The sequence below is a fragment of the Eumetopias jubatus genome, unplaced genomic scaffold (genome assembly GCF_037043125.1).
Source record: "Eumetopias jubatus isolate StellerSeaLion01/CBP00866 unplaced genomic scaffold, mEumJub1_p1.0 scaffold_8, whole genome shotgun sequence".
Taxonomy (NCBI): Eukaryota; Metazoa; Chordata; class Mammalia; order Carnivora; family Otariidae; genus Eumetopias; species Eumetopias jubatus.
In genome coordinates this window covers 85,149,602-85,173,137 of record NW_028274814.1, presented here as the reverse complement: position 1 = coordinate 85,173,137, position 23,536 = coordinate 85,149,602, and the positions used below count along the sequence as shown (strand labels likewise).

Genomic DNA, 23,536 nt, shown 5'->3' with positions numbered 1-23,536 from the left:
TGAGCATTCCTGGAGACTAGGAGGATGTGGCTTTTTTATTCCTGTTATGGAGTAGCCCTGACCATTGTACTAATGATTCTGTTCCGTACCAGGCCGCCCCACCTACTCGGTCCCACAGGAAAGACTGAGGAGGGCTGGGCTTCCTCCTGAGGCTGTACCTGCCATGTGCCCACTGCATGGGGCTGAGCCCCACAATAATTCTGCTCCTCCTTGCCCACTCCCACCAGCTACTAAAAAGCTGGGTGTGTCCCTCTGGGGCAAAGTCCATGCCGGAAGGTTACAGCAATGGGTGTAAAAGCTGGAGATGGAAAAATAGGGACAGATGTGTAGGCACCTCCAGAGATCGTGACAGCTACTTGATGTGGGAGAAAGCAACCTCACTTTTATTTGGGGTATTCTAATCTTTTATGGTGGAGCTCCTGCCTCTGTCCTCTAACTCATCAATCACCTCATCCAGCCCCCCTTTAGAAGATGAATCTCACTGTGGCAATGAGAGGGACCTTCGGAAGAACGTTCATGCTGGGTGTTGGTGGGCCGGGTGACTTAACTAGAGGTTGCGAGAGGTAGGAGCTGAGAAGAACTGGGGGCAGAGGGTCAGTGAGTCTGGACCCTGGCTAGGGCCTCGGTGCGGGAGGGAGTGAGCCTCCAGAGCTTACCCTTTCCTCCCCAGGCTGCTCTCCTGCAAACACAACTGTGCTCCCCAACCCCCCAACCCCTGCCCCCCGGTCGCTGCCTGCTGGGTGCCTTCCTTACCCTGGTCAAAGGCAGGTGGTCCTGTCCCACCCCTGCCCCACCCCCACCAGCCCTAACCCCAGGAGCAGGGGATCCTCCCCACTCGGGGAGAGTTCCCACAGCTTCCCGCAGTTAGCTTTGGCTAGTCCAGAGGCCTCCCTGGGTTGAGGACCGTCTCTAGGGCCAGGAGTTGGAGGGGAAGGCTCTCTTAGGTCCTTCTGCCCTCTTCCCCTCACACAGTTACTGACCCCTAAAGCTGAGCAGAGTTCAGCCAGCCGACTGACCCCTTATTCCCAGGACCGGTAGCTCCTCTGGACATGACTCTCCTGGAAGGCGCTGTGGGGGTGGAGGACCTGGTGCTCCTGGAACCCCTGGAGGAGGAGTCTCTTCTCAAGACCCTCCAGCTGCGCTATGAAAAGAAGGAGATTTATGTGAGTGCATATGGGTGCCCCTGGCCGCGGGTGTGTGGCCAGAGAGGTCCTGTGCTCCCACTCTTTCCTCCCCCTCCCAGCATCCCCCACCCCCACCCCTGCTCATTCTCTTTACCTTTTTTGCCTCCAGACCTACATTGGGAATGTGTTGATCTCCGTGAATCCCTACCAACAGCTGCCCATCTATGGCCCAGAGTTCATTGCCAAATACCGGGACTATACCTTCTATGAGCTGAAGTCCCATATGTAAGTAAAGGGACCGAGGGAAGGCTGACAGGGCCCCCACTTCCTGACAGCCAGACACCCTAATTTCCTCTATCCTTTCTCCTAAAGGAGGCTCTCCAGCTTCCACCCCCCCCGACCCCGCCCGGCCCCAGGAAGCCCCTTTCTAGACCTATCACTTGCCTCAGTCTAGTCCAAGGAGGGCGGATGACTCTGCGGGCCGGAGATGGAGTGAAAGATGATGTCTTGGATTAGCCCAACCTTAGTCATCACCTGCTTCCTCCCTTCCAAGCTATGCTTTGGCAAACATGGCATACCAGTCACTGAGGGACCGAGACCGAGACCAGTGCATCCTCATAACGGGCGAGAGCGGAGCCGGCAAGACGGGTGAGGCACCTGGCTGGGGGCGCCGTGGGGTCACTGCTGGAGCCACCCCCTTGTCTCTCTCCAAGCCAGGCCTGGTCCTGCCCCCACCCCAGAAATTCCTCCCTGGTTTTTCTGCATCTGAGGGGTGAGAGGTGCTGGGCTTAAGGGGAGTTAAGGGCGGAGGGATCCATGTGAAGGTTTCTCTTACACAGAGGCTAGTAAGCTGGTGATGTCTTATGTGGCGGCTGTGTGTGGGAAAGGGGAGCAGGTGAACTCTGTGAAGGAGCAGCTGCTTCAGTCAAACCCCGTGCTGGAGGGTGAGGATTCCAGTTTCTGCCTCCTCTGCCCCCCCACCCCACCCGACTGGCCCCAGAGATGCTCAGCCCTACACCCTCTTACCCTGTTTTCGTTCAGCCTGAAAAATCTGAGATTGGTATGATGGCTGGAAGACCTTCCTCCTTCCCCTTCTCCAGAGCCCCTCTTCTCCCCTCAGTCTCCTCACCTCCCCTCTCCCCATCTCTGCAGCTTTTGGCAATGCCAAGACCATCCGCAACAACAACTCCTCTCGATTTGTGAGTGACCATCTCCCTGGCCTGGGAGGAGAGGGTGTGGGGGCTTGAGAAGGAGGAATGGGGCACAGACCCCTGCTGGGCAGGGTGGTGAGAAGAGGAGGAAGAGTCTCTCTCTCTCTCTCTCTCCCCACCCCCCTCTGGTCTCTGAAGGGAAAATACATGGACATTGAGTTCGACTTCAAGGGGTCCCCCCTCGGTGGCGTCATCACAAACTGTATGTGTCTCCCCATTCTTTTTTTTTTTTTTAAGATTTATTTGAGAGAGAGAGAGAGAGAGTGCATGTGCACAAGCAGGGGGGAGGGGCAGAGGGAGAGGGAGAAGTAGATTCTCTGCTGAGCAGGGAGCCCGACGCAGGGTCTTGATCCCAGGACCCTGGGATCATGACCTGAGTCAAAGGCAGCCGCTTAACCTGACTGAGACACCCAGGCGCCCCAAAAGTGTCTCCCCATTCTGCTCACCACCTCTCGCTCCTTCCTGCCCCACAGTGTCCCTTTCTGCTGATTTACTACAGTAGGAAGGAATAGTAGGCTACCAGGAGACTGCCCAAGCCCTGGGAACACCAGTGATGAGAGCAGACTTAGAGGGAAGCCTTGGTGTCTCCCTGCCCCTCAGGATGTTATTTTCTAATCCCCTGCCAGATCTGCTGGAGAAATCCCGAGTGGTGAAGCAGCTCGGAGGAGAAAGGAACTTCCATATTTTCTATCAGTTGCTGGCCGGTGCAGATGCCCACCTGCTGAGTATGTGCCTGTCCCAGACACATGGCAGAAGATCCCCAACCTCCATTCAGTCTCCTCTGGGCCCCTGTAGCCCTCAGGCTTCTTCTTTCTGCATTTCTCACTCTGAATCTCATCAGCTCATTGTTGGGAACAATTCCCCAACTCTGTGTTCTCTTCTTTTTCTGGGATTGTATTGCTAGGAATAAATCTTCTGGCCTCTTGATCTGCTCTTATTCCTCTGTCCTGCTTGGGTTCCTCCTTCCCCAGGCTAGCTTCAAAAGTGGAACACTTATTTCCATCTATCATTCTTTCCTATCTTCAATTTAAGGGACTTTATCAATAGCTCAGCAGAAAATCCAACAGGATATTCTAAGTGTTCAAGAATGTTTGATGAGCTGTAGTTGAAGTTGTTCTGGGTCTACATCTGCCTCACCCAGGCCCTGTCCTTGATTCACTCTTCTTAGATGGTTTTATGGAGGTTCCATTTATTCATTCATCAAACATCTCTTGAACACCTACTATGATCGAACATTGTGCTGGTCTCTAGTGATGCAGAGTTGAATAAGATGACATGGACCCTGTCCTGGAGAACTTTGGTCTTCTAGGGATGGCAGATATGTGAACAGAAACACTGCAGAATACAGTGTGATTAGTGCCAACAGGCCTGTGCCAGTGGCTGTAGGAGCAGAAGTCATGGAGTACTATGCCTTGTCCCGGGGAGCCCTGGAGCGGGCCTGAGTTGGCTCTGGGTCGGCATCACTGTGGAGTCTGGTGTGACTTCAGGCCTTGCCAGAGTTTGCCTCCCAATCCTGCCTCTAGCTGTGAGCACTGTGGGTATCTGGCCCCCAAGGGCCTGTCCTTTTGGTTTCTGGTTGTTCTCTGCTGGACTTGTGCCCCTCCCCTTTCCCCTCCTGGGGATCTCCATGGTTCAAGAGCCCCTGAAACTCTCATTATTCCTTCCTGGCTCAATAGTCTCGGTTGTTCTCAGTTTGTCTGAATCATAGACACTAGTATGTTGTTCTGGTTGATTCTGTCACCCATTGATTTAAGTTAAGTCTGAGCAGGGCCTCCGTGGTGTCATCATCCCAGGGCCTTTCTGACTCATTCTTTGTCCAGACACCCCTCTTTAGCAGGTTCCTCTTTCAAAATTTGTGTCTCAGGGGAAGCTGCCATTACACTCTAGTTTGAGGGCCATTCCCTGATTCTCAGATCATGTGAATAACAGATCTTGATATCCCTCAAGCTCCATGCTTAACCTACTCCTTCCCATCTCAGGTGAACAGCTTCAACCATTCTCTTGATTCATTTGTTAAAAAGAAAAAAGTTTGTATATGCCAACCAGGCACACAGGATATGAAGATGAAAAACACAGTCCCAACACACGAGTTGTTCATTTGTGGGAGAGACAGAAAAGAACAAAACCTAGCCCATGTGTTATGGCTGGGATAGAGATTCACCATGGGGGGACCCCAAGAGAGCCTTTTGGCTCAGCCCCACAATGTTAGAGAAAAGCTTCCAGAAGAGGGGTCAGGGTTGGGGAACATAGCACCTTCCACTTTGTTGGTACTTAGTGAACAAAGAATGAAGGGGCCAACCCCAGCCAAGGGTGAGGTGTCGAGGCTCGGGGTGGGTGGGAGATATGTGTTCGTCCTTCTTTCCTCACCTTTGTCCTCTCAGAGCCACTGAGAACTGAGCAGGACAGAGAGTTTGCTTGTTTGTTTTCATTGTTTAGAACCCTGAGTGTGGGATGAGGAGTGGAATGAGATTTTTCTTTCATAAGAGTTGGAAAGAAACCCAACAATTAAGAACACCCAAACCCTAAATACTGCTTAAAAATTTAGTCTATCATCATGGGAATTCATGATCCCCAAATAAAGGAGGCAAGGGAAGAGCCTAAAACAAAAATGGCTCCTTTGAATTAATGAGTAAACCAAGCTGAGGCAGGGGCTCTGAGAGTCAAGGCCAGAGGACTCCTGAGAGCCTGCGTACTAACCCTCTTCCCTCACACTGGCCCTCCCAGAGGCCCTGAAGCTTGAGCGGGACACAAGTGGCTATGCCTTCCTAAACCAGAAAGTGTCCAGAGTTGACGGCATGGACGATGCCTCCAACTTCAAGGCTGTACAGGTGGGTGCCCGGGGTGGGCCCTTAGGTCATCCTCTGAGCCCAGGCTTTGGCTTTGAGAAGGGAGGTGTTGAACTAGCACGACTGTTCAGCTTCTGATTTCTGCTCTCTCCTCAAGAGTGCAATGACTGTGATTGGTTTCTCGGAGGAGGAGATTCAACAGGTGCTCGAGGTGACGGCCCTCGTGCTGAAGCTGGGGAACGTGGAGCTGGCAGACGAGTTCCAGGCCAATGGGACATCAGCAAGTGGCATCCGGGATGGGAGAGGTCTGCACCGCCCTGCTGGTACCCCCAAGCTGCTCCCCAATCTCCTACTACAATTTCTGTTCTTCCACCATCTCCTGCGTAACTGACTCCACTCTGATTCAGTCCCACTCAGCCCATTCCCGAGTTCTTCCCCAAACACACTCATGGAGAATTCCCAGTGAGACATTTTGGAATGAGGTTATGAAGTTTGATAGACCTAGATTCTGGGACCTCTCTGAATCTCAGTGCAGTCTTTACAAAGAATTTCAGGAGATTCTCCTATTAAAGTAGATAATGCATTCAAAGTGTCCAGAGCTCCCTCTCTCCTCCTCCCCAGAGATTCCTCCTGGGCCATGTCCTGGATGGGCTGTAAGGACATCCCCAGCAAGACCCAGGGACACCTGTCTCCTAGCAGTGTCACTTCTTAGCCCTCCCTCCCCGGGAGGAAAGCCCTCTTTCAGGCCATGTTGTGTTTCCTCCTCACTCCAGGTATTCAGGAGATTGGGGAAATGATAGGTTTGAATTCAGAGGAACTAGAGAAAGCTTTGTGCTCAAGGACCATGAAAACAGCCAAAGAAAATGTGGTCACTGCACTGAATGTCATTCAGGTAAGGGCCCTATGGGAGGAGGCTGATTTGGGGACTCTTCTGTGGCTGCCCTCCTAACCAGCTGGCCCTGCCCTGCAGGCTCAGTATGCTCGCGATGCTCTGGCCAAGAACATCTACAGCCGCCTTTTCAACTGGATAGTGAATCGAATCAATGAGAGTATCAAGGTGAGAGATGGCTCTCCTCCCCCAGCTCTTTCCTGTCTGCATCACCTTTCTTGCCCTGGTCACCATCCCCATACTTTGGGTTCTGAGATGAGCAGAGGAAGAAGGATGAAGGGTAGGGTTCAGTTCCTTCCAATAGTGTGTTGTTGTGGAAACATCTCTGGTTTTTGAGTTTGACTCTCTGGATCCCTACTTATCAGCTGCGTGGCCTTTTCATTTCACAGAGATTCTGAGCCTCAGTTTCCTGATTTGGAAAACTGGACATTCATGCCTACCTGCTTCACAGGGCTTAGTGAGGATTGGATAAAATTACGTACATGGTTACCATATAACCAGAAATTCCACTCCCAGATATATATCCAAGAGATTTGAAAACAGATGTCCACATAAAAACCTGTACCCAAAAGTTCAGAGAGACATTATTCATACTAGCCAAAAAGTGGAAACAACTCAACATGTCCTTTGGTTGACGAAAGGATAAACAAAATGTGGTATATTCATACAATGGGGTATTATTTGGCCATAAGAAGGAACGAAGTACTGATTCATGCTCAGCTTGGACAAATCTTGAAAACATTCAAGTGGAAAAAGCCAGACACAAAAGTCCACATTTTGTATGATTCCATTTATATGAAATGTCCGGAATAGGAAAATCCATGGAGATGGGAAGTAGATTAATGGTTAGCAGGGGCTTGGGGTCAGGGGAGGGGAAGGGGGGAGTGTCTGCTAATGGGTATGGGTACAAGATTTCTTTTGGGGATGATGAAAATGCTCTGGAATTAGGTAGTGGTGATAGTCATATGCCTTTTGAATATACTGGAGAAAACCCACTGAATTGTATACCTTTAAAGGGTAAATTTTATGGAATGTGAATTAGATCAAAATGGAGCTATTGTTCAAAATTTTTGTACATGAAAATGCCATCAATTCAGAAGCTATTACTGAAAGGCAGCAGGGGAAAATAGGATTTGAATCTAGGTTTGGATAAATGCTTAGCCCTTTTGAAATTTGATTTGTTCATCTGTAAAATGGGAATAATCACACCTTCTAGGGTTATTGTGAGGCTTAATGAAGGAAGAGCGTAGAATTTTTTGTAAAATGCTCTATAAATCTAAGAGATGATTATTTTCCTGAGAGGATCTTAATGTCTTCCTACCTTGTTCCCTCGGAGCACCAGCCTGGAATCTGTTCGCATCTCCCTTCTCCCTCCCTCCCTCTGCTTGTCCTCTAGCGTGTAGAGGAGGAAGGAGAATAAAATCACAACAGTTCTTTCCCAGCATGGTCAAGCTCACCCGAGTTCTGTTTGCCCTCTACTCCGGTCACCTCCACCCAAGAAGGGCCTAGCCTGGTGTGCAGAGGAGGCCTGTCCTCAGATTTATCTTTTCCTCCTCTTCAGGTGGGCACTGGGGAGAAGAAGAAGGTAATGGGGGTCCTGGATATCTATGGCTTTGAAATTCTAGAGGTAAGAGAACTTCACCCACCTGCAGCACCTGCTTCCCTAGGGTTGGGGCATGTGGGCTCAAAGGCGATGGCGGGGGCGGGTTGGGAGAGGGAAGGTGTAGGGCTGAGAGGCAGGAAGAGTCTTGGGCTGAGCTGCCCCTTCTCTGCCCCGGGTCCCCTCCCTCAGGACAATAGCTTTGAGCAGTTTGTGATCAACTATTGCAACGAGAAGCTGCAGCAGGTGTTCATCGAGATGACGCTGAAAGAGGAGCAAGAAGAATATGAGAGAGAGGTGCGCTCAGACTTCCCCTGCCTACCCTCTTGGAAATTGCTTCTGGGCACATGCCCGATCTGTCCTTTTGCTCCATCACAATTTCCTCTTACTTGTCCCCAGATGCAAACACAAAGCACAAAAAGTTTCCCTTGCCCAGGTGAACAGTCCAGCCTTCCCAAGAAGCCCTGGTCTTTTTTCTCAGCCCCCAAGCCCCCTGCTCCCACCCCAGGCCATGCAAGGAAGGGGCAGACCGATGGAAGGGTGTGTGTGTGGCGGGGAGACCTCACGAGGGTGGGGGGACAGCTGTGTGAATCCTGCAGCGCACTGTGAGCCAGATTTAGAAGGGACATTTCTCCTAGCCTCGTCACCCTACCACACATCCCTTTTGGTGCTCTTCTCTAACGTCTCAGAATTCTTTGTCTCCTCGGGCCCTGGCCGATGTCACGGTCCCCTTTTGTGGCACCCTCATCCCAGACTTCCTCCCCAGAAGTGCCCCATGGCTCAACATTTCCACACTCCTTCCCCTGTTTGGCGAGAACCCTTGTTTTCTATGGCTAGGTGTTAGAAAAGCTATCTGATTGAGCTAATCCACCCCAAAGTGTGAATGGCTGACAGTCTCACTCATCAAAACCCTCCCAGGGATGCTGCCTGTGAGCCCTCAGGAATCCGCTGTGGCAGAATTTCAGGCAATGTGGTCACAATGTGTGGGAAAGGTTTTTGTTTTTTAGTTGTTTTGTATATTTTTATTTTAAAAATTTAATGATCAAATAGAGAACACATTCCCATGCTTCAAAATTCAAAAAGCTTAAAAAAGCATATAAAGAAGCGTTCCCTCCCAGCCTCCTAGTACTCCTCCCATCTAGAGGCAACTGAAGGGGCCCTTTTCAGAGGTCTTTTATGTGTAATCAAGCAAATCTATAAGTACGTTTTCCCACAGAATTTATTCAAGTGGCAGTGCATACACTCTGCTCTACATTTTGCTTTCATCAGTTAATAAGATATCTTTCCATATCGGTATATAAAGAAGCATCTTTATAGCTACATAGAATTGTAAGGATATCATACTTCATCTAACTAGTTAGGGAGGGTATATCGGGGATGAAGTAGGAGGACAACTCTACTTAATTCCACTCTGCGTTCCCTAAAGATCCCTAAAGAGAGAGAGAGGCTTGTGCTCCCTAGCCACATCCCCACACTCGGGAATGGCCTGAGCCTGGGAGGGCTGGCCCCTGGGTGGGACCAGGAGCTATCCGCCTGCAGCTATCCCTAAAGTGGGCAACAATTATCTTTGGGTCTTCATCCCTACCATTCTTGCCTTTTTAAAAAAAGATTTATTTATTGGAGTGCCCTGGGGGGCTCAGTCAGTTGAGTGTTTGCCTTTGGCTCAGGTCATGATCCCAGGGTCCTAGGATTGAGCCCCACGTTGGGCTGCCTGCTTCGCAGGGAGTCTGCTTCTCCTTCTCCCTCTGCCCTACTCATGCTCTCGCTTTCTCTCTCTCTCAAATAAATAAATAAAATCTTTTAAAAAAAGATTTATTTATTTGAGAGAGAGAGCGCGCACATGCATGTGTGTGCGGGGGAGGGAGGGCAGAGGGAGAGAGAATCTTGAGCAGACTCCATGCTGAGCACAGAACCAGTGACCCGGAGATCAGGACCTGAGCTGAAACCAAGAGTCAGAAGCTTAACTGACTGAGCCACCCAGGTGCCCCCATTCTTGCTTTAAAAAAACAAAAACAAAAACCATACAATCCCAAAGTATCAGGTAGATTAGTGGTTCTCAAACTAGTAACATCAGCATCCCCCAGGAAGGTGTTAGAAAGGCAGATTCCTGGGGGCTCTGTCCAGTTCATGCTACATCAGAAAGCCTGAGGGTGGGGCCCAGCAGTCTGTTTTCCCAAGCCCTCTAGATGACCGTGATGCAAGTTTGAGAAGCACTGATGTAGGTCTTTGAAGATGTATCAAGGTAGGTCTATTTGATGAGGTGGGCTCATGTGCTTTGGTTTTATAGGTCGTTGTGAGAGCAGTGTGGCCATTTGCTCTTCCACATCCTCAGGGATCCTTCCCTACTCCCACAGCGGGGTAATCCTTTTGCAGCCTTTACTCAACATATCACACTTCTGTCTCCACCCCGCAGCACCTACAGGGCTCTCTGCAGCATCTCCCTCTTCCTCACAGCTGCTTTGGGTCCTCCCATGTGTCTAGCCCCCCCACGCCACAAATTCTCCATCAACCTTGGAGGGAATGGGACCTAAACAGAAACTACAGCAAGCCCCCCTCTTAACTACAGGGCTTTCTGAGTCCTTTGTGGGATGGGTGAAAGGGAACCTGAGCCCCATGAGGTCTTGGACCTGCTCCTGTGACCTGTCACATCTCTTCTTGCCAGGGCATACCATGGACAAAAGTGGACTACTTTGATAATGGCATTATCTGCAACCTCATTGAGCATGTGAGTTACCCTCTCTCATCTCGAGACCTTCTTCCTCTTCCAGACTGCCTGCATATCTTTGTCCTGTCTCTCCTGCCCTCCTCCCTCTGCCCCACTTGGTAAGGGTGGTAAAGAGGACAAAGGGTGAGCGGCAGAGGGGCAGCAGTGAGAATGTGGACATATTGGAGGACTTGGCCTAGGTTGGGCTGATCCTGTTTCCCTGACCAGAATCAGCAAGGCATCCTGGCCATGCTGGACGAGGAGTGCCTACGGCCTGGGGTGGTCAGTGACACCACCTTCCTAGCGAAGCTGAACCAGCTCTTCTCCAAGCACAATCACTATGAGAGCAAAGTCACCCAGAATGCCCAGCACCAGTATGACCACACCATGGGCCTCAGCAGCTTCCGTATCTGCCACTATGCGGGCAAGGTGACATGGCAGGGCTGAAGGGTAGAGACAAGGCTGGGCATGGGTGGAAGGCAGTGGGGGAGAAACTGGGGGGAGATGAGATCTGGGAATACTTCACGCTGACACTGGGAGCACAAAGTGTTGGGACAAGGTCATGGGCCCTCCAGACCAATAGCTGTTTCTCTACAGGTGACTTACAACGTGAACAGCTTCATTGATAAGAACAATGACCTACTCTTCTGGGACTTGTCCCAGGCCATGTGGAAGGCCCGGCACCCCCTCCTTCGGTCCTTGTTCCCTGAGGGAGATCCCAAGCAGGCATCTCTCAAACGCCCCCCGACTGCTGGGGCTCAGTTCAAGAGTTCTGTGGCCATACTCATGAAGAACCTGTATTCCAAAAACCCCAACTACATCAGGTGACATGCCGGGCACATAGGGAAATGCAGCATACGTGATGGCGCATGCAGTGTCTGTGCACTATAGACCTTGTCTTTTGCGGGGGGGGGGTGTCTCTGGAAGAGGGGTATCAGAGGCCCTTTCCTCATCAAAAACAAAGCCAGATGAGTTGCTGAGAGTCCTGTAGCAGGGAGAGCATCAGACTTTGATAGAGGGACCATGCTACAGTGAGTGAAGCTGGGAAGGCCAGCATGTTCACTTCCTCTGAAATGTTTCTACCCAGGGGGCCATGTGCAGAATAGGGTTATGGAGACCAGGATGGGTCATACTTGCAAAGGTGAAGCTCCTGAGGCCTGTGCCTTGCACCCCTCCACCCCAAGGTGTATAAAGCCCAATGAGCATCAGCAGCAAGGTCAGTTCTCGTCAGAGCTGGTGGCCGTCCAGACTCGGTACCTGGGACTGCTAGAGAATGTGCGGGTGCGACGGGCGGGCTATGCCTACCGCCAGAGGTACGGGCCCTTCCTGGAAAGGTACCGATTACTGAGCCGGAGCACATGGCCTCGCTGGAATGGGGGAGACCGGTAAGACTCCTGGGGGAGACAGGGGAGCAGGGACCATCTGGGCCAGGGAGAGAGCAATGTCGTGTAAATCCCCAAAGCTCTGTGAGTGGATACTTGGGGAAATGAAAGCTCACTTTTCAAAGGCTCTGAAGTCTGCAAGCCCTGAACCCTTCTCTCTGCGTAGAAGGAGTTGAGGAAAGTTGAAAGAAGACCCTTCCCTGGGATACCCCTGGGCAGCTTTCTCCATCTGTTCCTGTAGGGAAGGGGTCAAGAAGGTCGTGGAGGAGCTGAGCTTGTCCTCAGAGGAGCTGGTCTTCGGGAAGACGAAGATCTTCATCAGAAGCCCCAGTACTGTGAGACGGAGGGGGCACTTGTGTTTGGCGCTGGTGGGAGGTAGACGGGTTGGAGAGCCCACAAGTGAGAGGCTGGGGCAGAGAGGAGCATCTGTAACTGGGGGTGGGTGGTGGGTGAGGCAGTCTGCTCTCGGTAGGGACTTTATCCCCAGGATCTGAATCCTTGGGCTCCCACCCTGCCCTGAGCCCTGGCAGTTAGGGGCCTGCACGGCCCATGCTGAGTGCCTCTAGCTGGAGCGGGACTCCTGAGGGTCCGGGGCATGTGCCACTCGTGTCTGAGTGTCCAAACCTAGCACAGGCCCGTGACAGAGTTAGAGTTCAGTAGGTGCCCGTGGAGTGAGTGCAGGCGCTGAGAAGACAAAGGAATGAGTATGACACTGGCTGGGAAGGCCTGGCACCCAGGTTCCCCCAAGCCAGCCGTTCAGCCCCTCCTTCTGCTCTCCACAGCTGTTCCACCTGGAAGAGCAGCGGCGCCTGAGACTGCAGCAGCTGGCCACACTCATACAGAAGACCTACCGGGGCTGGCGCTGCCGCACCCACTACCAGCTGATGCGCAAGAGCCAGATTGTCATCTCTGCCTGGTTTCGGGGCAACGCGGTACCAGTTACCCCCCAAGTCCCACCTCCTCGCTCTAATAGGAGACCGGGCAGCAGGAGAGGTGGTTCAGGAAATGGGGTTTTTTCCTAACAGGCCTATTGTTTTCTGCAGCAAAAGAAACGTTATGGGAAGATAAAGGCGTCAGCATTGCTGATCCAGGCTTTTGTGCGAGGGTGGAAGGTAATGGGGGAGGGCAGTGGGGCTTCCTCCCCACCCCCGGGTCCTTCCGCCATGTGGTTTCTCCCGGAGTGTGCCGGCAGCGGGGAGGAAAGAGTAGCAGAAAGCGGGACCTCCGGCAGCGTGATGGCGTGTCTGCGTGTGTTTCTGGGTCTGCTGGTGTGTGTCCGGGAGTGTGGACGCATGCTAGGGAGACGTGTGCATGTGTCTGGGTGTGTTTCTGACCTGGCAACAGAGCTCTGCTTGCTGCTTGGAGGGCCCTCCTCTCTGCCAACTTGCCTGCCTTTACTCGCTCCCTCTAGCACAGTGTCAGCTCTTTATCTTACTGTGTTCTTTGTGTGGGTGAGAAATAGTAGAACCTCTTCTCGATCTGTCATCTTTTAGGTCTAACTGTCTATCTTTACTTTGGCTGCTTTCTCGTCTGTCCCTGCCAGGCCCGCAAGGATTATCGAAAGTACTTCCGGTCAGGGGCTGCCCTCACCTTGGCAAATTTCATCTACAAGAGCATAGTAAGTGGTGGGGGTCGAGGGTGGAAGGTGGGGGGTTGAGGAGGGAGGGACAGGGTTGGAAAAGGAAGATGAAGGGTTTGAGAAGAGGTGACCCAAGGCTTTCCCCCCAAGGGCTTCTTCAATCTGCTGGTACTTGACAATGAAGTCCAGGGATAAAAGGGGGTGGGGCAGCAACCTGCAGGGAGCAGGCTCCAGCGTCCCAGGGCCCAGGGGCAGAATGGGAGGGCGTTCTGGCCTGAGCGGACACTGCAGGCAACATGGTGGCCGGAAGGGCTCCCAGCACACCCGCTGACTGGTCTGTGGTGAATTAGGCTCAGGAAGACATGGGCCGGATGGTTAGCAACAGTGCTAACTAACTCAACCTTCCAAGATCCGTTTTAGGGTTCGGGTGAAGGTGGAGGAATCCTATCTCTCTTCTGAAACCACAGCAAGTGAGTCCAAAACTAAATCTCAGGAAAGATCTTAATTCTGGAGGACTTGGGTCCAGGTGGCAGGAAAAAGCCAGGACATTCAAACTATGGGCAGCTTCCAGCGAGAGGAAAACAGAGGAGGGTGATTTCCAGAGATGTCCATCCAATAGCGATAGTGCTTCTGAGGAAGGGTGAGGGAAAGCAGACCGGGAGAGATTAGCACTACCAGCGATGCCTTGTGAAAGGCCAGAGAAAGGGAGGGAGAACAGGACATCTTGGACAGAGGCCTGGGGTAAAGGAGAACTGACCTCCACTCATTCCATTTTTGATTCCATTTTTGACAGTTGTTGGGACTCTTACAAATTATGCTCCTGAGACACACTCACTGGAGCTCCCCTCTGTGGTTGGAGAGGTGGGATCCCTGGGCCTCCTTATTGCCTCCCTAAGCCTTCGCTGTGCCCGCCTCCTCCCGCCCCAGGGGAGCTCCATCTTCCCAGGCCTCTTCCATGGCCTGTGTCTCCTCACACCGGCTCCAGAAGGGCCGCTCTCCTAGAGTACGTGCTTTCTCACCACATCCCTGAGGCCAGTAATCTGATTTGACTCTTATCTCCTGACTGGCCCCTCCTCTACCTTTTCTTTCACCTGCATAGTCTCAGGCATCTGCTGACTGTCACTCCAGGAGCTGCTGCGTTTAGACCAATATTTCAGTGAATCACAGCCCCCGCAGAAGCAAGCGTACGGGGGCCACTCAGCATGGATTCCTCCAGTGTTTCTGACGAGTCCGTATTTTGCTATTGCCTTGTCTGTAACTAATGCTAATACCTATTTTTTGAACACTTATTATGCACTAAGCCCTTTACATGCATTAACTCTAATGCCGTCCAAAGTCCTGTCAGGTAGACCCTTTTCTTTCCCGCATTTTGTAGGCCCAGAGAGGCTGAATAACTTGCTAGGGGTCCCACAGGTGGTAAGTGCAAGAGAGCTGGAATACAAACTGTTTGACTCCAGAGTTTAACGCCCACCTAAGACTGTCTCCCCACACTGTCCCCTCTCCCCCCATGGAGGCCTACCTGGGGCAGGAGGGCTGGAAGGGGAAAGGCAAGACTTTCTAGATCTAGAAAAAACAAACAATTAAAAAAAGAAAACCCTCAGAGGTTCCACATCAATTAGAACATGGGGGATTGTGGGAAATGCTTAGGCGTATTTATTGAATTAAATCAAACTAGACCAGACCAAGGAGTGGGGACTTAAACCAGGGTCTAAGGTGATTAGAACAAGCCTGCTAGATCTTTGTAGTGGAAGAATCAAAGAGCTGGGGTGGTTCCTGGAGAGTTACGGCAATATACTGAGTACACTGCCTTTTTCTATTTTAATTTTTCTAACCTAATGTCTTAGTAAAAAGTTTTCATAACAAGTCCCAAAACTTAGAAGTGCTCAAAATCAAGCCATTTTTTTTTAAAGATTCATTTATTTTAGAAAAAGAGAGCATGAGTGAGTGAGGCGGAGGGGGGTGGGGAAGAGACAGAAGGAGAGAGAGAATCCTGAAGCAGACTCTAGGCTGGGTGGGGAGCCCAAGGTGGGCCTCGATCTCAAGACCCTGAGCCAAAATCAAGAGTTGGCTGCTTAACCGACTGAGCCATCTGGGTACCCCAAAATCAAGGCATTTTCTATATCTTCAATAATTCTACCCCACAAACAGGGTGCTGGGTGCTCCCTGGGATATAAAGACTTGAGAATCCTTGTTCTAGATTGGGAGACACTAAACAGATGCCATGGGTGAAACTTGATTGGATCCTAGAACAGGAAAAATAAAAGCAAAGCTAAAAAGGACATTTTTAGAAGTTTATAAAGGACATTAGGAGGATTTGAGCATGCGTTGCAGTTGGATGAGTGTATCTACTTACTGTTAGTCTTAGGTATGGAGGTGCATCTCAAAGGATGGGTAGAATCTGAGTGGGCGGAGCTGAGTTGAGAGCAGGGTGGGCTAAGGCACAGAGTGATGACGCATGGGCTGGGCAGAGGGCCTGACGTGGAGGAGTCCTGTCTGAGAGGTGTGCCAGGATAGTGCAGGGGATCCTGTGGCATGAGGTTGGGCTCTATGTGGCAGACTTTGAATGCCAGGTGGAGGTGTTGGGCTTGACTGATCAGAGAGGAGGGGAGACGGCCCCTGCAGAGGCAGCCAGCGGTAAGCAATTGTGAACCCAGACAATAGGGAGCTACAGGAGCGAACTTTCGAGGCCAGTTTTCACCTTGGTTCCTCTCACCTCACTACCCTGGGCAGCAGGTCTCTGCTTGGAACTAACCCTTCCCTCCCTTCAGTCTCCCATTCATACTCTTACTGGCCAGCCTCCAGCCTACACTTGACACCAAAAGAGATCTGGGAGGGGACTCCCTTCCATCTCCTCGCTCCACCTGCTGCTTCTCACTCTGGGTGGCCTCCCTCCCTTTTAGTGGCAGGATCTGGAGGAGAGTTTGCCTCTTGGGAGGACTTTCTTCTCATCGGTCCACTCCCAATCCCACCCCTTCCCCATCTAGACACAGAAGTTCCTGCTGGGGCTGAAGAACAGTTTGCCATCTACCAACATCCTGGACAAAACGTGGCCAGCTGCGCCTTACAGGTGCTTCCACACAGCTAACCAGGAGCTGCGGCAGCTCTTCTACCACTGGAAGGTGAGGCGGGCCCGGGGGCCGCGCCTCTCCTTTCTCTTTTTCTCCTCCTCCCTCTGATGTTCCTCTTCTGCCTCTCTCTTCCACTTTTGTTTTTCATTTTTTTTTTTTTTTATTGTGGAAAAGCATACATAACAAAATTGGCCATTTTAACCATTTTAAAGTAGACAGTGAGGCGGCATTAAGCACATTCACACTGTTGTGAGAGCATCACCACCGTCCCTCTGCATACTTTGTTTCATCATCCCAAACTGACACTCTGGGCACATGAAGCAGTAACTCCCCGTTCCGCACTCCTCCAGGCCCTGGAATGCATCCTCTACTTTCTCTGAATTTGTGCTAGAGGCCTCCTATAAGTAGAATCATACATTTGTCCTTTTATGTCTGGCTTATTTCACTCAGCAGTGTTCTTCCGTTCAGGAAATGCTTATTGAGCACCTGTCTAGACTAGGCCTTGCGCTGTGTGCTGGGCATACAGCCCTCCCTCCTAGGGCTGGCATTTGATTGTTTCCATCCCTCTCCCCGAAGTCCCTCAGGCCCCAGGGCTCCTGCAGCCCCTGGCCTGTCTGAAGTGCCTAGAGCCTGTTCTATCTGCTGTCTCTCCTCTTCTCCACCTCTCAGTGTTCTCCCCACCCCCTCCCCAGTCCTGCCCCCTGCCTCCGGGAGCTTAGCCCCTCCGCCTCCCCCTCACAGTGCAAGAAATTCCGGGATCAGCTGTCCCCGAAGCAGGTAGAGATCCTGAGGGAGAAGCTCTGTGCCAGCGAACTGTTCAAGGGCAAGAAGGCTTCCTACCCCCAGAGGTGAGGGCCCTTCAGACCTCGCGCAGTCAGTTTCATCAGGAGCAAAGAGAGGATTCCCCCAGGTGGGATAGGACGGTGGTTCCCAAACTTGAGTGTGCATCAGGACCACCTGGCAGGCTTGGTAACACCTGGATTGCTGCACCCCTTTCTCAGAGTTTCTGATTCGGCAGGTCTGGGGCTCTGGGCCCAAGAATTTGCCTTTCTAACAAGTCCCCAGGGGACGCTGCTGTCGGTCGTGGACCGTGCTCTGAGAACCACTCAGAGGATATGGTGGAGGGTGGGGAAAGGGGCACGGGAGGGCTAAGAGGGGAACTCACTGTGGGGAGGCCCAGGGCCTTGGGGGTCAGCAGTAAGAACCTGGTCTCCACCACGTACCTCCTGTGTGTCCTCAGTGTCCCCATCCCATTCCGCGCTGACTACATTGGGCTGCAAGGGAACCCCAAGCTGCAGAAGCTGAAGGGCGGGGCGGAAGGGCCTGTTCTAATGGCAGAGACTGTGAAGAAGGTCAATCGTGGCAACGGCAAGGTGAAGGCCCGCATCCTGAACTCCTTCCCAGAGCCTGTGCCAGAGCCGTGGGTCTGGTAGCTGGAAGGGTGGGGGTTCATCCTCGCCTTTCCTCACACTTTCCTCTTCTCTCCCTAGACTTCCTCCCGAATTCTTCTCTTGACCAAGGGGCATGTGATTCTCATAGACACCAAGAAGTCCCAGGCCAAAACTGTCATTGGGCTGGACAGTGTTTCCGGGATGTCAGTCACCAGCTTCAAGGATGGGCTTTTTAGCTTACATATGAGTGAGGTATAAGAGCTCCCTGGGTGCAGGCCCTCGGACTGGAGAAGGTGGTGGGCATCACGGGGTTGGGGGTGCTGGAGGTGATGGGGCCCAGACCTCTCACTCTGGGCCTTCAATGCCTCTCAGGCTGCTCCTGTGGAGGAAAAATGAATTCCATCCTCACTCTTTTTCCCCCTTCCTAAGATATCATCAGTGGGCTCCAAGGGGGACTTCCTGCTGGTCAGCGAACATGTGATTGAACTGCTAACCAAAATGTACCGGGCTGTGCTGGATGCCACACAGAAGCAGCTTCCAGTCACCGTGACTGAGAAGTAAGGCCATGAGCTGGGGGTGAGGGCCAGCTTGGGGGCAGATGATCAAGCTGTTGGTCATTGTGACCGGGAAAATTCGTGTAGTCAGAAAGTGAAGCACGCTCTGTCAGGGCAAGGCTCGGAGGTGCTTCTTAGTCTCCCCACCCAAGTTCTCTGGGGCCCTGAGTCTTCTGACGCGAGGGGAGGAGAGATGCGCTTCCTTCAAGAAGGGGAGGGGAAGCCATCATGAAAATATGGGAGTAGGGGTGAGGGGATGGGGGTACTAGTTTTGCCCCTCTGTCTGTTCCCCCTCCAGTTTCTCAGTGAGGTTCAAGGAGAGCAGTGTGGCTGTCAAGGTCATCCAGGGCCCTGAGGGTGGTAGAAATGGCAAGCTAAGCTTCAAGAAGAAAGGAAGCCGTGGCCTGGAAGTGACTGTATAGTGAGGAGGTGGGGTCTGAACGCAGAGACAACAGCTTCTTCTCCAGGACCAGTGCCCACCCCTCCCACTGGCGTTTGTGGGAGGATCTCCTGTCCAACCCCTCTGATCCTGGGGATGGGGCTCAGAGACTGAAGAACCCTTGAAGAGGACCTTTCTTCTCCCAAACTCTTCCAGTCCCTTCTCCCTTAGAACTTAGCTTCCTCCCAACCCTCAGCCTCTTTGCCCACTAATAAAACAAGTGACTTCCCAAACATTCGCTCAGTGTGGGTGAGTCCCTGTTCCCCCACCCTCACAGGACTTGTACTTTGACTGCCCTCGCCCCCTTTCCCCTCCTCAGGCTCCTTGGAGCTAGCAAATGCAGATAATAAGAATGGAAAAGAAGGGAAATTGTCTGCGGGCTCCTTGACCGGCTGAGCTCTGGCGGGGTTTGGAGAGACTGGGGTGGGGGTAGGGCAGCCAGCGATGGGGCTCAGGTCCCAGGTGGCCAACGGGCTGATTCATTAAGTGTGTCCCTGGAGGGAAAAAGTGAGGATCCCTGTCTTGTCAGAAACTAGGATCCTTTGGAGATTTAGCCTGAAAAGAGGCCCAAGGCTGGCGGGCTCATGTGAGCTGAGGTGAGCTGGGGAATGCAGGGTCCCCTGCACCCAAGAGTTCCAGTGCCCCCTCCATCCCCGAGCTCATCACTGGGCTCTGCCACATCTGCCCCCCAGCATCCCCTTCCTTTCTGTACACCAGAGATGCGAGGCTTCTGCCAACAGTTATCTTGCTAATCACTGCCCCGCAGCTGGGGCCAGCAGCTGGTGGCACTTGCGGAGGGTGTGTGGCGGGGGCGGGGGGGGAGGCTCCCAGATCCAGACTCTCCCACCCCTATGTCATCCCACCCTTGTGTCATCGCCATTATTTTTTTCTTGATTTTCAACTGTTTCACACCATCTCGTTGTCCCCTTTCCTGTGGGCTCTAATATCAATATGTAATATTTTGTATAACGCTCTGAATATCTCCCCTCTCCCTTAATATCTGTTTCCTTATAGACTCTGCTTGTCTCAGCCTCTCCCACCCCTGTCTGTACTTTAGGGAACAAGCAGCTCCCGTGTTTGCAGTGAAAGGTAGATTTGTGCTCTGTGAGAGCGTACAAATGGCTGCCTCTGTTCCTGTCTCTGCAGGTCTCTCCCTCCTTTCGCCACCCCTACCTTCCTTGCCTCTTCCCTGTCTCCACCACTGAGCTCTCTGGGCCTGGAGGCTGGGGTTTCCCTCCACCTCGAGCTTCCAGAGCTTCTATCATCCGCAGGCAGCTCATGGCCCCAGGTAATCATGCCGCCGGGAGACCCGATTGCTTCTCTTCTTGTCTGCAGCTTGATGTCGCTCTCCCAGCACCAGCCTGCGTTGCTGCACACCCTGCTCCGGGCGGGGAGAAGGCCCAGGGAGTGCTTCCCAGGCAGGTGGGGGGGCTGTGTCCTGAGTGAGGGGAGCTCAGGCTCCCCGTCAGCCTTCCGCCGCCCCCCACAGCTCCCCCCATCCTTGACTTCTCAGAATCAGGCCGAGGAGATCCTGTCTGGCCAGGGTGGGTGGTTACCAGAGCCTGACCGCCCCCGCTCTCCGCCTCATCTCCTGCTCCCAGGGCCCAAATTGTCGTCACTTTCCCAGTGAAGTGTCTGGTCATTTTCAGAAGCAATTTCAGGAGAATATGCAGCTGCTGTTCCCCATCCTGCCTTCCTTCCCCAGGGCTGAAGGCACTGTCAGCTCTCTGGACTGGGGAGGGGAGCGGGGGGAGGGCTGGAGGCCCTGTCCCCCTCCTGTCCTCCCTCCAGCAGTCATGTGGACTGATGCTGCTCTGAGGAAGCGTGAGGGTTCCTCTCCTTTACTCTCCCATCCCTCCCTCCCGTGTTTCCTACTCTGCCTCTCTTCTCTTCTGGGGCCGAGGATTGTGCGTTTTCACCCCCGGAAGCCTCCGGGGGCTCCGTTGCCCCACCTGTGCTATAGGGCTTGAATTGGCTCCATCGGGACGGGAGAAGCTGCGGTTCGGCTGCCTCCCTGCGCAGCCAGCTCAGCACTCTGGAAGTCTGGGTGGTTTCTCTGAGGGGCACAAGCCGGCCTGGAGGCCGCTAGCCCCCATGAGGAGCCATTCTAGCACCTCAGCTCACAGCAGCTCTAGTGTGGCCTTCCTGGCCCAGCCCATCTGCTCTGCAGGCTGCTGGGGGCTCCTCTAGCTCTTTGCTGGGGGCCGGCTCCCAGCTGTCGCCTGGCTGCAGGACTGTACAGGACGCAGAAGCGGCCACCCTCCCATCCTTTCCTGGTGTCTCCGCCCCAGGTCCTTTACGGCCCGGCCCCTCCCCCCCAACCCCGCAGCACCTCTCCAGAAGGTTGGCAAAGTCGCCATGTTGCACCCTAGCTGTGCATGTGGCAGACATATGTGGGTCATCTTGCACGCACAACACACGCTCGTCGGCCCCGGGAACGGCCGACAAACACCGTCTCCTCTCAACACACATTTTCCTGGCCTCATCCCCAGCCCACCCCAGCAACAAAGAGAGGGAGCTCCAGAGGGAGGACCTGCTAGGGACCCCGCTCCTCTGGGCCAGTGATGGCTGTCCAGGATGTGGCTCAAACGGAAAGTGTCAAAGGGAAAACCACCTAGGCACTCTGGAGCTGCAACACGCACTTTACATGCCATTTGCACACGGCATGTGGGCAAGATGAATCCCTGCCTGCCCCAACCCTTCAAAGCCTCCCACCTTCCTCACCTCTCTGGCTTAGTTTAGCATTAGGTCTTTCAAGTCTCTGCTAGTCCCAGAGATCAAGGAGTGATCAGTTCTCCCTGCCATGCCCTTGCTCCCCCCATCCTTGGCTCCTGCCATCCTCTGTGAGATGCTGCATCATCAAAGGACATTATTCATGGTGGACCTTTGCTGAAGCCCTGCTTCCCTGGTGCCAGGGCACGGAGGCAGGGATGGAGGGGTGGGAGGTGTGGAGAGAGGCTGCCTCAGAGATTGGACCCAGGAGGCTTTAGTCCTGAGCCCTCGGTCTAACACTCCTCCTCCTGCTCCTCCCCCCCCCCCCCCCAGTTCCCTCCAACCTGCCTAGCCTGGACTTCCTTCTCCAGACTGGTAGGGGGAAGAGAAGAGGTAGGAGATGGCTGCATCCAATTAGGATCAGTGCCTGAGCTTCTCAAACGCATGAACCTGCCATGCCATTTCCAAGTAAATAGGCTCCAGCTTCTACCCCTCATCCCACCAAAGGCTCCTAACCCTGGGTCCTGGCTCATGGTTGGTCCATACAGCGCTGTAATTACCTGGATAATGGGAAGCTTTAAATGAGGCCCCACTAGCCTTTCACGTGATAAAGGGGCCTTGAGACCCAGCTGCTGCCCTCACTCAAGGGTGAAAGTGGGTCCATGTGCAGGCAGAGTGACTTCTCTCAGTACAGCGCAAGTCCCAGGGTGGGTGGGGTGTTGGGAGCATGGAGTGGGAGACAAGCATTTCAGGACCCTAGCAGCACTTGAGATGCTCTATGGAGGAGCCACACTGTGGGCTGCAATGCAAGAAGGAAGCCTCAGGCTTCTTTTTTTTTGTTGTATAAATAAATTTTTATTGAGGACCTGTTATATGCCAAATACTACAGAGCTAGGGATCCAATAGTAAACAAAACAGACAAAAGTCCTTGCCACTGTAATGCAGACATTCTGGTGGGGGGTGGGGTAGACAGGCTATAAGTGAAACATTTAGTGTATGGGATGTAATAACTGATGAAGAGAAGAAACAGAAGGGGGGTATGGAGTGTGAAACGGTGGTCATTTTAAGTAGGGTGACTGGGGAAGGCGTTGGTGAGCGGGAGTCTTTGTAGTAAATACACAACGGCTGTGGTTCTCCTCACAGCCCAGATGGAGAAGGGTGCAAGGTCCCAAACCTCCGGGGCTCTCAGAGAGCGGGACCACCACTCCCTCTGGGAGAGTTAACTGCTCCCTCACTGGTCAAAGTTCATACCAGTGCAGTAAAACGAAGGGGAGGTTTGGAGTGGAAAAAAAAAAAAAACAACCAACCCCGAATTTGTGGCTCTTCTTCAGTAGCTGTATGTCGTGGAGCACAGGATTGACTTTTTTTTTTTTTAAGATTTTTTTATTTTTAAGTAATCTCTACGCCCAATGTGGAGCTCAAACTCATGGCCCCGAGATCAAGAGTCACATGTTCTCCCGACTGAGCCAGTTGGGTATCCCAGGACTGAACTTTTTGAGCCTCAGTTTCCTCCCCTGAAAAATAGGAAATGCTAAGAGTGACAAATGGCTCTGAAGCTGCTTTCACTCCGCCGCCCCCCAACCCCCCCCACCCCCACCCCATTCCCTTGAGCAGCATCTTCTGTCTCTGGTTCTCCTTCCATCCCAACTCTGACTCTGCCCCTCCCCTGGGGCTCCACCTTGGATATGATGTGAGCAGCATGAGCTCCTTCAATAGAGTGGGGAATGAAGGAGAGGCTGGGGAGAAGATGCCTGGCTGCAGGGAAGCCGATTAGAGAGGGGAAAACATGTAACTGTGAGAAAAAAGAAGCAATTAAGAGATCAGTGCTGGCTGGGCCGGGCCAGGGAGAGGACTGGGATGGGGGGGTGACAGCTCGGCCACCGTGTTCTGTTGCTCCTTCCCGAGATTCTAGCAGGAGGGATACAAGTTAGAACTCTGGAAGAATGCAACTAAATCAGGCTGATTCAGGGGTCGAGAGGGAGTGGCGGGTGGGGTGGCGGGGAGAGGCAATAGCACTGGTGAGGGGGTGGAGGGAGGCAGACCCTGGAAGTTTCTGCATTAATAGCAGGGGAGAAGTGCTGACCCTCAGTGGGTCTG

At 52.8% G+C, this 23,536-nt stretch overlaps 1 protein-coding gene across 1 annotated transcript; it reads left to right on the top strand.

Moving 5' to 3' along the window:
* The first annotated feature begins 1,049 nt into the window (after window positions 1-1,049).
* Window positions 1,050-18,951, top strand: MYO1A (myosin IA). The gene is made up of 27 exons (XM_028110872.2): window positions 1,050-1,163; window positions 1,294-1,409; window positions 1,678-1,772; window positions 1,964-2,068; window positions 2,277-2,323; window positions 2,474-2,537; window positions 2,962-3,060; window positions 5,060-5,163; window positions 5,279-5,426; window positions 5,895-6,013; window positions 6,092-6,178; window positions 7,572-7,637; window positions 7,803-7,907; window positions 10,273-10,335; window positions 10,543-10,743; window positions 10,912-11,138; window positions 11,499-11,699; window positions 11,938-12,031; window positions 12,479-12,628; window positions 12,740-12,808; window positions 13,240-13,314; window positions 16,260-16,394; window positions 17,085-17,191; window positions 17,584-17,716; window positions 17,834-17,986; window positions 18,164-18,291; window positions 18,587-18,951. Exons 1-27 carry the CDS (start codon window positions 1,050-1,052, stop codon window positions 18,708-18,710), a joined length of 3,129 nt encoding a protein of 1,042 aa, XP_027966673.1. The 3' UTR covers window positions 18,711-18,951.
* The last annotated feature ends 4,585 nt before the right edge of the window (window positions 18,952-23,536 follow it).

Bases quoted from the DNA above. Each gene is read 5' to 3' on its own strand.
- MYO1A (XM_028110872.2), top strand. From the start codon at position 1,050: ATGACTCTCCTGGAAGGCGCTGTGGGGGTGGAGGACCTGGTGCTCCTG. The intron at 10,336-10,542 runs GTGAGTTACCCT...TTCCCTGACCAG, and splicing joins TCTGCAACCTCATTGAGCAT to AATCAGCAAGGCATCCTGGC. The intron at 12,629-12,739 runs GTACCAGTTACC...TGTTTTCTGCAG, and splicing joins CCTGGTTTCGGGGCAACGCG to CAAAAGAAACGTTATGGGAA.